General features: G+C 35.6%; 2 protein-coding genes across 5 annotated transcripts; both read left to right on the top strand.

Moving 5' to 3' along the window:
• The first annotated feature begins 573 nt into the window (after nt 1-573).
• Nucleotides 574-5,573, top strand: LOC100242296 (probable acyl-[acyl-carrier-protein]--UDP-N-acetylglucosamine O-acyltransferase, mitochondrial). Of its 2 annotated transcripts, XM_010657907.3 has the most exons (11): nt 578-726; nt 802-890; nt 1,281-1,405; nt 1,518-1,626; nt 3,204-3,296; nt 3,398-3,514; nt 3,627-3,710; nt 4,019-4,123; nt 4,571-4,657; nt 4,730-4,859; nt 5,132-5,573. In XM_010657907.3, exons 1-10 carry the CDS (start codon nt 648-650, stop codon nt 4,847-4,849), a joined length of 1,008 nt encoding a protein of 335 aa, XP_010656209.1. In that variant the 5' UTR covers nt 578-647; the 3' UTR covers nt 4,850-4,859; nt 5,132-5,573. The 2 variants fall into 2 exon arrangements, with proteins under 2 accessions (XP_010656211.1, XP_010656209.1); XM_010657909.3 differs by lacking the exons at nt 4,730-4,859; nt 5,132-5,573 and having other exon boundaries at nt 574-726; nt 4,562-4,600.
• Nucleotides 5,574-5,679: 106 nt separating this feature from the next.
• Nucleotides 5,680-11,637, top strand: LOC100247499 (transcription factor MYBS3). Of its 3 annotated transcripts, none has more exons than XM_019223130.2 (3): nt 5,680-6,154; nt 10,733-10,929; nt 11,037-11,637. In XM_019223130.2, the coding sequence occupies exons 1-3, from the start codon at nt 6,139-6,141 to the stop codon at nt 11,430-11,432; spliced, it is 609 nt and encodes a 202-aa protein (XP_019078675.1). In that variant the 5' UTR covers nt 5,680-6,138; the 3' UTR covers nt 11,433-11,637. The 3 variants fall into 3 exon arrangements, with proteins under 3 accessions (XP_019078675.1, XP_059596597.1, XP_002282498.1); XM_059740614.1 differs by lacking the exon at nt 5,680-6,154 and adding an exon at nt 9,441-10,127; XM_002282462.4 differs by lacking the exon at nt 5,680-6,154 and adding an exon at nt 9,455-10,076.
• Nucleotides 11,638-14,888: the final 3,251 nt, after the last annotated feature.

The raw sequence follows: 14,888 nt of genomic DNA, 5'->3' as shown, positions 1-14,888 counted from the left end.
GTAAAATGTTTTCATCCTGTTTTTAATATTTTAAAAAATAATTTTTATATGTAGTGTTTTATTTTTAATCATTATGTTTGAATAATGATTTCTTAAAACAATCCTTAAAAACCTAGCGAAAACAAAAGAAAATAACAAAAAAATATTATTTGAAAATACTATATTTTCTGTTTTTAAAAATAAAAAATGTTTTTTGATTGTCAAATATATTTTTTGTGTTTTTTTGTTTTGAAAAATAAAAAACTATTTTAAAAAACAAATTCCAAATAGACTCTTACTTTTGAAAAGGAATAATTTTTAAAGTTTATTTAAAAATTGAGGAGTTAAAAAAACTTTACAAAGTTAAATTCTAAAAATTTTAAATTAATTTTTTTTGTTTTTAAAAAATGAAAAAATAAGAAATATATTTTAATAAAAAATATATTAATTAAATAGATAAAAATATATTATTTTTTCGTATTTTTTAAAATTCCATTCAGTCAAATTCACAGCGTACACGTAAGTGTAACGTCCATTTCTTTTAAAAATACAAAATGTTTTGGAAAATTGTTTTCAAAAATTACTTCCAAACTTTTTGCTTACTATAAATCAACGATTTACTGTAGTGAGCTATCATGATTTGAGTTTTGGCAGATTCGAAGCGCGCAATGTTGAGAATCGGCGGAATTCTGAGGCCACTCTCAGCAGTCACCCTGCGATGTTTCTCTAGAACCTTCTCTTCTTCCTGTATGTAACCCTAACTCTCTCTGTCACTCACTCTCTCTTTCTTTTGATTGTTAATTGAATTCTGAGATATTGCAGATGTTTCGGAAAAGAGCAGTGTTGATGCGCTATACCCTAGCTTCTTTCATCCCACAGCGGTTGTTCATCCTGATGCAGTAATCGGACAGGTGTTTTACTGATTCCGCATCTCCTCTGTTTTTGAGTTTTTCCTTTTCTTTGATTCAAGGCCCTGCGTGTTTGTTCGTTCTCCAGATTTCAAATTGTTGTTTATTTGAGTTTGTTTTAACTGTGGCTGAGGCGCCCGTTTGGTTGTCCTTTTGGATCTGCATTTTTTTGTTTTTCAATGCAAAGTTAGCTTTGATTTTCGTGAAATATGCTACCGTTATTTTTTCCTCCTTTTTTTTTTTTTCCGGATTTTGGTTTTGGCAGTTGAGTTGATGTAACTAGGGGAGCTTCTTGAAAAATTTTCTGATAGTGAAATTCTATTGAAAGGTTTGATTAGGTGTTTGTTTATATGATGATTTGAAGAGTTGGTGAACTTCGTGTTTGTTTTACAGGGGGTTTCGATTGGTCCTTTTTGTACAGTTGGGCCTTCTGCAAAGCTTGGGGATGGTTGTCAGCTATATCCAGGAAGCCATATTTTTGGAGATACAGAATTGGGGAAGCAATGCGTTTTGATGACGTGATTTTTTATCTCGTGCTTACATTGATCAATTCGTTCAGACATGATTCTTTCTCTTTTTGGTTTTTGGCTCTCGCTGTAATAGATTTATGTGCTATACTATGTCAGGCAGTGGTGCGGTGGTAGGTGATGATCTTCCAGGGCGTACAGTTATTGGATGCAACAACATCATAGGATATCATGCTGTGGTTGGTGTCAAATGCCAAGACATGAAATACAAGGTTGTTGGCCTATTTGTATTGGTATTAATTGATATTTGTTAGTCTTTGATGGGTGACTAAACTTAACTGAATACACTGGTAGAAATTTATCTGTTATGAATCATTTTCATCATTCCTATTGATAAGAAATTAATGCCAATTCTATGTTTTTCAAATGGTTATGAAAAGCTTAAAGATATACTTAAATATTCAGTCTTCTTTCTGTTCAAAGACTTATTTTAATTCTCTAACTTTTTCTCCAAGGAGAAAATTCACCCCTGATTTTGTTTTTAAGCATGTAGATAAAGTTTTTAGCTTCTCTTGTTATGCTGAAATGAACAATTGATGACTATTTTCTGTGGAGGTGCTATATTTACCATGACTAACATTGTCTGTCCTCTCTCATGTAACATTTGGTTTTAGTAAGTTTTGTCAACAGTTAGCATATAAGGACATAATTTTGCAAAATACAAGATGTTTAGCCACACCATTCTTATTGCTTTATTGGAATAGATTTGGATGTAATTTTTCTACTATTTCTAGCCAATAAATCATTTTCAGGAGCAGCCAAATCAGTATGATTTTTGCCTTTTCCAGCCATCTTTTGACATCTTGCACTGGATTCATCAAAATTCTTATTATCAAAATTATCTTCTCTCTCAGTAACCTGATTAGTTTGGTATTTACCCGTGTTTTTATTTTTTTTGGCTTCTTTGATCCATGTTGTTTATTGCTGTCAGTTCTTTTGGCACACTGCTGATGTGATGGACTTTTGTCAGATAAAAAGTTAAATGCCTTTCAATTACTTCAATGGGACCAACCTTGGTTCCAAGTCATAATACTTTTGTTTTTTGGGTGGCCCTTCAAACATGCTAATGATAACTTATTTTTTCAGGAGATGAAGTCCAGTTTCATTCATTATTGATAAACTTTCTGCTAGCAGCTTTATGCTTCATGTGAGAGAGAACTATGCTGAATGTCATTTTTCTTCGAAATAATAGAAATTTTCATGGAGGAAACTTTAATGGAAGGGTTGACAACATTGGTTGTTCTCATTATTAGAAAGGTTTTGTTGCCTTTAGGTGAAGTGCTGATTGCGTCTTTGTCAACTCAATGTCAACTTGATAGGATGGGCCAAATTCTTGGTGAAGAGAAATAAAAAATCTAAAATATGTCAAAATAGTTTAGAACTTGCAGGATCATACTTGATGGGACCTTGCTACTGTACATTTTCTAAATGAGCTCCAGGTTTTGATGGATGACTAGTGCATGAGAATTGCTTCTCTTTGGTTTTGATGGATGACTAGTGCATGAGAATTGCTTCTCTTTCTCTCTCTCTCTCTCTCTCTCTATATATATATATATATATATATATGTATATATATATATATATTGGTTGTGAGGGGGAGCAGGGCCACCTAGCTATTGAATAATTGTAGAATTATTGTCATCTTCATATCACATCATCAACATCATCATTAGTATTTTACCCATGCACTATAGTACAGTCAGTTGGTGATTTTTTTATTTTTTTTTAATAATGTTTTCTAGTCTGTTTTTGTAACATACATTCTCTTATTTGTTTTCCATAATTCCAGCCGGTTGATGAATGTTTCCTTGATGTTGGTGACAATAATGAGATCAGAGAACACACATCTATCCATCGATCTTCAATGTCTAGTGAAAGAACAGTATGCCAATATGGAAGATGATTTTTTTTTTTCCTCAAAGTTACAGACTGGTAAATCAAGTTCATGCTATTTCAATTTTTTAACTAGCACTACATTATCAGGTCATTGGTGATAACAATCTTATTATGGGATCTTGTCATATTGCCCATGACTGCAAATTGGGTAACAACAATATTTTTGCAAATAATACCCTTCTAGCAGGTCATGTTGTGGTGGAAGTAAGTCCTTTATTTTATTTCTTATAATTTGGGAAAGATTATGGAAATCTGTATTGTTTTATCCTATATGTGGCATCCAATTAAGAGTTGATTTGAGTTCTTTTAAATGTAGGATTATGCGCACACTGCAGGGGCTGTTGTTGTTCACCAATTTTGCCGTATTGGCTCATTTTCTTTCATAGGTGGTGGTTCTGTGGTATGATCAAATTTCTATTTTCTAGTTTTACCTTCCTTCCTACATTAAACATCAACATGTAAGCGGATGTCCAAAGTGTGTAAAAGGAGTCCGACAAAGTCAGCTTAAAACAGAGTAAATTGTAGAACCATTTCCTACTGGAAATGGTGTCCAACCCATGTTCTTGTCCAATGCCACTTATAAGTTGCCAATAAATTATGCTGAACCAATTATTTGTCCTGAGAATCAAATAAAATTATTCTTCTTGGAAATGATACATATTCTTCTAGCATGGGTTGATCTGATTTTCTTATTGTGTATGACTGAAGCTTTCAAAAGATGTCCCAAAATACATGATGGTGTCTGGAGAAAGAGCTGAGCTCCGTGGTTTGAATTTTGAGGGTCTTCGACGTCGTGGATTCTCAGACACAGAGGTTGGCAGCAATGAACTCACATTCTCATGGCTCTATTTTATTGGTTTAAAATTGTTCTTGATCTTGTAAAAAGAATGGAATGATTCTTTATGTATAGTCTCTCCTTGTTTACAAAAGATATCAATCACAGTGCTTTTTGTGCTATTAACTTTTGTAGTGCAAATATGGTGGAAAGAAATCCCTTGGAAAACTTAATGTGAACAGTTCTTTAAGGCAATGTTTGTTTCAATGCATTTGATTTCAGTCAGCTGCTGCTGAAACAAGTTTGTTTTAGCTATTTCATGTGACTGCTTTTTTATTTACGTTATTTTAGTTTCAACCTTGGAAGAAAATTTTCTCATCCTTGCAATCCATTTTCTTATCTATTTGTTCTGGCATATATCAATTTATTTAATTTGATGCATGTTATAGAAGTGCTTATATATTCTTTTTGGCAAGGATCTCTAGATCAAGAGCCTGAGAACAGCATACCGAAAATTATTCATGTCCATTGATGCAAAATCTGGGAGTTTTGAGGAACGTCTTGCTGAAGTGGTAGTACATTTTTATCTTTTTAGATGATTTGCATCTAAAGTGCATCTTGATGAAGCTAGATTAATTTTGCAGGAGCAGCATGAAGAACTGGCTCATGTTCCTATTGTATCTTCCATGGTACAATCCATTCGTGATTCTTTTACAGAAAATGGTCGTGGAATTTGCACGTTCAGGCATTGGACTGGCTCTTGAAGAAATGCTGGTTAGTTTTTTTTTTTCATTTTTTCCTTTTCGTTTTTCTGGAATTGTTGTTCGTTTTTCTATATTATTCAGTCATGGAAATAGCCCAAAGGGCCCAAACACATCTGAACTAGAGGGATGTCCCCAAAATGCTCTGTATGCGACAAAAAGTGCCTGTTATATACAAGTCATCAAATTTCGAATTTAGTTTGCCATATGATGAATTACATATTTTTGTTATTATTGTATTGTGTCACGCTGTTTAACCAGTTGTTTTGACCTTGCATTTTGCAGGAACTGCCTAAAAACAACCGAATTTTCAAGCTGGTCCTGATGACCGTATAGTATGAACATCTCTCTGAGCTAGCATTTGGTTGGGCATGTTACTGAAGTTAATACATAGCAATTCGGATGAAGAAGAATCCTTGTGAAAGCAAAAACTCCCTCTAAGGAGAGAAGTTAGAGAAGCTAAAATTCATGTAGAAAGAGAAAGGAACTACTCATTTTGTGGTTAGGAAAAGAAAGTGAATGGTGCTAATCCTTTTTTGTTAAGTATTGACTGCATGAACTAATTGGATGCTTCCAATTCAGAGCCCATAATGCAGTTAAATTTTTGGTTCATCTTACATGGATTGTGTGATGAGCAATGACGCTGGTGATGAAGCAAATAAGAAACTGTATGACATGAGAATATTTTATGGTGCAAAATAATCAAATTTGCAATTGATGACTGCAATGAATTATTGTATATTACAATGTAGCTAGTCACTTGTTGATACATGATACCATATAGCTAGACATGCTAGTCACTTGTTGATACATGATACCCTATAGCTAGACATATGGATGAAGGTATCTGATTATAGCAGGTCCAGAGGTTAGTTTGATGATTGATCTCACTACAAGACTATAAATCCTCTTGTGTTTGTATCTAAATCTGTTCTTGACACCCATTATTCTCTTTCTTAATGAATTGTATCTATATGCTTGCAGTTGACCAGGAAACCCTAATTCTTCAATCTTTGTTGCCTTCTTAACCAGAAACTACTTTTGGAACCCAAACAGAAGAAGGAAGTATCATCTCTATGGTTATCAGAAGAGGTACATTTAGGGGCTGCAGCGAGAGCCACAGACTCATCTTTCTGACTTAACTTAAATCTCTTATGCTAGGTACAATGTACTGAGAATGGTGGGGGACCTTGAGCTGCCACGATGAATTCCTCCGTACAAGCTGCTTCTGTCAGCATTTCAACACCCAGCCTATTTTAAGCCTACAGTGCTGGAAGGAAACCAAAAGGAATATGTCCTCAAGTAATGGTACATTTCTTCCTCCACCCTCCCTGTGAAATTTTATTTTAAAATTAGCCTCTCCCACTTGACCAATGCTTTGAAAAGCCTATACACTAGCCTTATTTATAACATGCTTTTTAATATCCCAGAGGATAACTTACACTTTTCTAATGTGGGCATAGGAATTAGGAGGTTACTTTGTCTGAGAGGATTTCTCTCTTTTTAACTAAGTGATGATCTACATGCCACTTTTTTGTTATTTAAATCTTATTGTATGGCGACATTGGCATGATGCATTAAAATAATGGACGTATAAGTACCTAATACCTAAGGATTATAAAAGTGCTGCTAGCTCCTGTCTCTCCTGCAACATGAGAAGTCATATTAAATTATTGTCATAAAAAGAAAGGTCCAAAGTGCTTGTACATTGGACATTCTGCAACATTTTATTTTATTCCTCAAATTTGATTATAATCTATGATGGGAGTGTTACAGCTTTAGGAGCTTGACAATGCTTTTTTGCCATAATGGTTTGTGTATGCAAATGATTTAGAGAGGGAACTGTACCCATCCTATGTCTTTAGTGGATGTGGTCCTGTTCTGAATATGACCAATAAGGTGTGGCTTTGCCAAATTTTTCTTTTTTCCTTTTTTTCTCCTTTCTTAATCATATTCAAAGTCTCGATGGATTTGCCCCCCCACCCATGTTACCGAAACACTACTTGTCAGGAGTTTTAAATATTTTATGGTTCAGAATATCTGAGAAGGGATTTGATGTGCCATCTTTTCCTTCTTTTGGCTATGCAGTGATGAGCAATTCTAGCCCATGTACCCAAGAGAAATATTTTATAATCATAGTTAGCTTATTAGCCAAGAGACATAGTGCTTTTCCCTTTTTTTCCTTTCTTCTTTTCATCGCCAATATTCTTAGGGTTTAAGAGCCTATTCGTGGGAACTATTTCTAAAATAGTTTTTTATTTTTTATTTTTTAAAAAAATATATTTCAATTGATTTTAGTTATTTTTGCTTGTTTTTGACTTTTTTTTTTTAAAAAATAATCATATGAATGAGAAAAGTGATTAAAAATAAAACATTACACATAAAATATTTTTTGAGAAATATTTAGAAACATTAAAAAAAAAAGACGAGTTTACAATGGAGCTTTTGTTTTAGAAAATTTTCATAGAATTATTACTTAAAACTGATCACAAAAATTATTCTTTAAAAGTATTTTCAAAAATGTTTTCGAACTGCCTTCAAACTTTAAGAAAATTTAGTAATTTAACATAATATTAAAACTATTGTTAACTGGAAGTTTCAATATGATAGCAGAGCTTAAACTTTGGAGGAAATCAATAGCTTTGACACCATTGTTAGATTTTTTCTTCAACCATGGGCACCATGCTCTAATGTTGTGTTTCATGATCTACTATTAATGTGGTGGAATTCAAACAGGATTGGGGCATTGATGGTGGGGTATGCTTCAAAATTATGTATTGACGCCCACTGTGGTACCCCCCACTGAATGATGTTAGTAGTCGTAACACTTGACTAGTACAAAGTGCTCTTGTACTTCAAAAAGATTGTGAATAGTTGATCCTCGATTTCCTCTAAAAGTATTGAATACTCCCATTGGATGCAGTGTCTTTTCCCTTCTGCAGTTGATATCCATTTGCCTTTCTCTCAAAATTTGTGTCTTTCGGATTTGCCTGGAGGCCAACAACTGTGACGTAAGGAATCCAGGTTCTTTTCTAGCAAAATCTTACATTATGCATACAGCTTGAACCACTTCATGGGTTTAATAAATTTCTTCCTTGTATCAGGTGGAAGCCATTTGTAAAAGCAGTTGATGCATGCTTCAGTGAGAAGTTGCCCAACCCAAGCCCAAGTTGGATGAAAGTGTAAGAAAGAGCTTTTACGGGTCTGGTCAAAATTCATTTTTGAGACCATGAACCTACCTTGAAGGTAGAAATTAGTTGAACCAGAAGAAACAAGAAAGTGCCTAAAGAGTAAAATCTCAACGTGTTCAATATTAAAATAAATAATAATACTAAGCACTTCTTCCCACTTTTTAAAAACCAGAGTCAAACTAGGCTAGAAAACCCCCCTCCCAGCACCATTTTCCTGTGTTTTTCTTGGAGGAAAGATTCCTTGCTGTAATAATGCCAAATGGGTCTACATGAAATAAGAAAAAGGGCATTTTTCCTAGTTCAAATAGAAGGAGAATCGCTTCAAAATAATAATAATAATAATAATAATAATATCCCTCAACTTGGCCTCTTGGTGCAGACTGGTTCATGGAAACCATTTGCCAAAAATCCCTAGCAAGCTGGCCCAAGCATAATAATACCACCATAAAAGACAAAAGCTAGTAGGAGAAGATTTTATCTAATATATTATATCTCAGTCTCCATCTAGGCTTTGATTAATTAATGTATTAGGTTTACTTAAATGGGAAAAGGGAACATCCTCTTCTCCTCATTCATTCATTCCAAGGATATATTAATCATAATGGTTGTCATTGGCTAACATATTCATCGAAGAAACCTAAAGTATATAATATATATCGTCAAGGCTATTTTAAATAGGATTTTTCTCTGCTTTGATTTGGCTTGACATGAAAATTTTAAGATGACCAATTAGGTCAGACTTGATAATGCTTAGTAAATGGTTGAGTCGCTGTTAGCAGCCCGGTAAGTACGTTTACCACTAATCTCGAAAATCCATGTGATGGGTCATAGGTCTCAAGGGCAAGAGAGTTTTATTTTCTTTTTTTCTTTTTTTCCTCTAGATCAAATGGTGGTTGATTATGGCACAAATGTTTATAGAAAGCTTTTAGGAGTGCATATATCTTTTGTCTTGGTCTAAAATTTTGGGCATATTCATTGACTCATCATAAAGAATTTAGCTTCTCCAAAATCTTCAGTAGAAATCTAGGAAGGAAAATTGAAACATTCAAAGGTAGTTTTACTAAATTTATATTCATTCCCACTCCCTAGGGTTTGAAAACAGAGATCTGGTTTTGGTGAGTTTCCCATGAAAGAGGTGTTGGTTGATCAATATCAGACTTTCAAACTTTTCATTTTTCTAATATTCTCTGTTCACTTAAGAAAGTCATCTAACAACCTCCCCTCCACAACCATTGGAGAATCTCCCCCTCTCTCTGTTAGTATTATACGACCTAACAGTATTGTAGAAAAAAAGAAGTTTGAAAGCTCAACATAGCATAGTTTCTTGTTTTGTTTGTGTGATATTTTACTGTATAAAGGAAAATCATTTTCAAGGGCAGTTAACTATACATGTATATATATATATGTATATATAGTATAATACAAACCGATACAAACCCCAGAGGAAAATAGACCCTCAATAAGATAAGATTGAGAGAGAGAGAGAGAGGAGAGGTACGCTTACATTTTCTTTTGTTGAGAACCCAAGTTGGAAAAGTATCCAGCAATAAACTATGTCCATCCAATCATCTACTCTTGGTGTGCATCCATTTTCATAAACCCCACCTTAGGCATCATCATATATACCACCAAACATTTTAACTATAGTAAAATCTCACCTCTCTTTCTCTCTCTTGTTCTCTCTCTGATTGTGGGTGTCGGTCGTTAGTCTGTGAAGTTGAGCTTTGTCCGGTTGAGAATGGGCAGAAAGTGCTCACATTGTGGAAACATAGGCCATAATTCAAGGACCTGTATCAGTTACAAGGGCACCGTTGTTGGCGGACTCAGGCTCTTTGGGGTGCAACTTGACCTATCTTCATCTTCTATTGCTATGAAGAAGAGTTTTAGCATGGAGAGCTTGCCGTCATCATTAGCCTCGTCACCTTCCCCATCTTCTTCATTATGCTCATCACGAGTTTCAATGGATGAGAATTCTGATAAAGCCATGAATGGCTATCTCTCTGATGGTCTTATAGCTAGAAGCCAAGAGAGGAAGAAGGGTGAGCCTGGAATGAATTCTATTCTTGTTATCACTATGTTTGACATTAACAGTTGGGGTTTCCTTCTTTTTTTTTCCCTTTTCTGTAAATATTTTCATGGTGTTCTTGTATGTGCCTCTCTGTATCTGGCTTCTCTCTCTCTCTCTGTTTCTTTTCTTCTTCCTGGATACCTTCATGAATTCCCTGATATTTTGGAGCAAAACCCAAGTTTTGTTTTTAAAGCTACTATGTTGAGGCAAGAAATCTATCAGGAATCTCCCTCTCTCAACACATGGTATCATCATATTTGTAAATTGTATGGATACTTTTCTTTTTCTTCCTGATCATATCATGACAATTTTCAAATATGGCAATCGTTCAAATATTCTCTGCAAACCCAAAAGCCATCCAAGAACTTTTTGTTTGAATTAGTTTCTTCAGGTTTGGGTGCTCTTGTTTCATCATTTAAGCATATTCAGGGGGACTTTTTGGTGGTTCCTACTCGTACGTTTGGTAGTCTGGTTCCCTGTCATTTTCTTCACCAATTCTATAGCAAACTGCATAGGAAGATAGCTATATCAAATCTCTTGTTTCACCTTTCATTTTTGGTGCTTGTGACCTTTTGCATATTGGTGTTTGATTTGGATGATGTCAATGTTTTTATGGTTGGATGTTAGGAGTCCCATGGACAGAGGAGGAGCATCGGACGTTTCTAGCTGGGCTTGAGAAGCTAGGGAAGGGTGACTGGAGGGGGATCTCTAGAAACTTTGTGACTACAAGAACTCCAACCCAAGTGGCCAGCCATGCTCAGAAGTATTTTCTCCGACAGGCGACCCTCAGCAAGAAGAAGCGGCGTTCAAGCCTCTTCGACATGGTACATGACTCTGCCTAATTTAATTTCACTTCCTGTTTGATTCTCATATTCATAGTTAATGAATCATTCATTTGATTTTCACATTCTTCCTCTCCTGAACATGGTAGGTTGGGAATAGCAACATGGCTGGTCAACATGTATACAGTTTTTGTCCCAAACCGAGCGATCACATTCCCACACAATACCTCAACATAGCAAGCTCTCAATATGAAGGTCGCCAGGAAACCTCTCTGCCCCTGCAGATAGACCTTAATTCCTCTGGAAAAGTTATTAAATCAGATAATCCAGAAACTGACCATTCTCAACTACCTCCATCCCATAATACCGTGCCAGTTTGGCTATATGGATTGATCGATTCCCGACCACAGCCTGCAGCTGCAACAAAACCCGTTCCTCCAAATGCAGTACCTGATGATCTAGAGCTCACACTTGCTCCTAGGCCTCGGGATCGAAAGAAATCATCCCCAACTTCCCTTTTAATTGGAGCAATTAGTGTTGTCTAATAAAGAATCCTTGGAGAAGGCACAGAACTTACCATTTGGATACCATTCTGAGCTCAAGCGGATCAAAGAAACCAAATATTCTCTCAGAGCTGGTGTAGTTAGTATGTTTCAACAGAGGGCTCGGTCCCTTTCTTGTTCTTTCCAATTTGGATTAATGAACCTATTGATTATACCATAATACAAGTAGCTAACATTTATTAGTAAATATATTTACTGTTCTATCAGAGACCCCAGAACCCTTTTCTTTTGTTGGTTCTAGACTGAAACACAGGTGATGGTTCATTCAGATTAGCTACAGTTTTCAACCCATGTGGCATCTTCTTCATCTTTTGAATTCTTAAAAGAGATGATGATACATGTGAAAATTTGTTATTATCATGGTAAGTGATAAAAATATCTATGTTCATGCACCTGTGACGCCGATGATTTCATTGTGAATCATCGCCGCAGCCAACGCTAGAGGTGAAGGAGACCATCCCTATCAGTACCTAACCACTATTATGTAGTCCCAACAATTCATCCTTTGTAGGGATTAAGAGAGGAGATTTTAGCTGTATTGACAAGGATAGTTGTCCAAAAGAAATACAATAATTGAGAATAATGGTTTTCCATCCTTCCTCCTAATTGTTATGTTCCATTTGTTGTCTGTATATCAGATAGGGGGAAGGCAGAAAAATGGAAAAGCCTGTCTGTGGTTGAGATTTGCTTTTGTAGGGATATTAAGGCTATTTTCCTCTCCACTTTCTTAGCAAACAAACAGAGCAACACTTGATTATCGTTTTCTTTAGAGTTTGAGGCTGCAAATTTGATATTGGCCTTTTCCAAGATCAAGCATAATAATAAAATGACTAGATTTCCCCAGGAAAAGTGCAGTGTACATATAAATAAATTTACGACACTGACAAGACTAGGCATAATTTGTCGTGACATGAGGGATTGGACCACCAGAAATGGCGTTTCTGTAGATTCAAACCCAGCAAGTAAAAATGGAAATTTAAGAGAACAATGGCTGAGCCAAACTTGAACCAAATGAACCTCTGAATAGCTACAGATTACGACTCTTTCTTCTTATCTATTAGTTTTCCTATAAAAGAAATGCAGAGATTTACAGATATAATCTACACTATTTGCGTGATTAGTACACAAGATTCTCCAGCTTTCAGTCAAGCTTTTGCAATGAGGAAACTAACTACCAAGTCAGGAGTTTACTTACGGTAAGGCAGCCATGTACGTGTTGTAAACAATAAGCATCAGAGAAAAGACCAGGAATTAGAAATCAAATTTCAAATAGGGAACCTTGGACCGATGAAGATGGAATATGCCACATGCAACCATGACTTTATAGTTGAACAAACATTTAAATTTCTAAGATTACATTTCACGTTACTTTGAATACTTTACTTGACCGAATCAAGGACTGCAAAGACTCGAAACTTCTCCATTATGTTTCAGACTCTGCTAGGACCAAAATTAAAACTTCCAGAGGCAGATAATCCACCAACAACGACAACTTGCAGCAAGATCTTGTCTTGCAAATGGGAAAGTATGTGAATTGTGTGACTAAGAATCTGACACATCTCTTGGCCACTTGATGTTATTATCATAGAGATAAGGCAGGAGAGACACAAAAGCTAGTCCACAAATTGTAAAGAAGACTGTAGAAGCATTTTCTGGATATAAACATAAACATGTATAACTACAAGGTAAAAAACAAGTTGTAGAATCATATATGTGCTTTGTAAGAATGTGTGCCCACCATCCTTAACTATCTGTGTCTCTGAATTTTTCTACCTGACAACATATAGGTTGTCGTGTTTGATGAGCCCTTTTTAGGAATAGTGACATTTGAACAAACAAACATGTCTTCTTTACTGGCTATAGCTATCAATGAGGTGTCAAAAATTTTTGGTTGCTTTCCAAAAGGACCTCATAAGTCTATTTTGATAGTCTCACATGTTTTCTATGGAGGATAGAATTTTGTATGCATGTGCAAGTGACCCCAATAACAGATTTACTAATCTGCATACCCATGGCTTCACAGTCCAACGTTGCCAGTCTTCATCATCATCCAATCCTAATCCCAACTTCTTTTGGGGTTGGTTCCATAAATCTTGTTGCTCTATTCCACAAATATCCAGAACACATTAGGACCTCATAAGTCTATTTTGATAGTCTCACATGTTTTCTATGGAGGATAGAATTTTGTATGCATGTGCAATTGACCTTAAGAACAGATTTAGTAATCTGCATACCCATGGCTTCACAGTCCAAAGTTGCCAGTCTTCATCATCATCCAATCCTAATCCCAACTTCTTTTGGGGTTGGTTCCATAAATCTTGTTGCTATATTCCACAAATATCCAGTACACATTAGGTTGCTATTGCAGGGCATCAATTGGTCTAGACTTCCTATTCTTAAATGGGTGATATGGGGCACAGTTCATCTAAGATGAGGGCCACCCACCCACTAATCTGTTTTGATAGATAAGTTTGATGAGTCATATGTACAGAGCATAGTTTAAAAGACAAGACTTATATGCCCACCAAGGAACCAAAATTCTACCCTCACATGTCTATGTAAACCTGGAGGTTGACAGAATCCATTTTTTCATGATAGCATATGCTAAAAACACCACACCCCCATGCGTCAGATTGTTTGAGGGAATTACAATTCATGACAAAATATTATCATGTTATTATATATCTTGTCAATCCTTACTGCCCCACAGCTTTTTTCAGTTGATTTCTTCATTTACTGTCCATAAGCTGATCCCAAGTTTCTGATGACCCAATAGGCTATGGGATAAAATTTAAGTCCCTAATTATACTGAGCTGAAATGATGGTTTCTTACACCCATTTATGTCTGCATTGTCAGATTGTCATTGAAATGACTTCATGGAGAAGGGCGTACAATGACAATGGACCTCATGAGACATATTCTTCAGGAATCTGCTGCTTTTTCATGGTTTAAATTTTATAACTGTCGGATGTAATGACAAAAATTTTGGTTGGATGATTAGGATTTGTGGACCCATTGGAAATCAACCAAAAGCTTTTGATTCTGTGAACCCCTGTTCAGGCTTGGACCACTGTAGTAGGACCTGGATGAGTAGCCTACATGAACTCTTAAGGAAAAAGATGGATTGTGTGCTGAAGAAATTGACACATATTAAGCTTTCTAACTATCATTCTGAAGATAAGGAAAGAGCAAAGAAGCTTATCCACAAGCTGTGAAGAAGTGCAGCTTCAGCTCTCAGGGCACTTTCTGTCTAGCTTTGCCATCCAAATTATATCTCGCTTTTCCATGGGGAACTGTTTTAGAGGTTAAGGGACCACTATGCTCCTTTCCTTTCACTTGATATCGACTTTTGAATTGGAAAATCTGACACTCTCATACTAGTGTTGAACGCATCTCAGGCTTTGACAGCCATGCCACAGTTGAGTTTTGTCTTATGG

This window comes from Vitis vinifera, chromosome 11 (genome assembly GCF_030704535.1).
Source record: "Vitis vinifera cultivar Pinot Noir 40024 chromosome 11, ASM3070453v1".
In the NCBI taxonomy this organism is placed as follows: Eukaryota; Viridiplantae; Streptophyta; class Magnoliopsida; order Vitales; family Vitaceae; genus Vitis; species Vitis vinifera.
The sequence above is the reverse complement of the archived record's forward strand: the minus strand, read 5'-3'. Positions and strand labels throughout refer to the sequence as shown.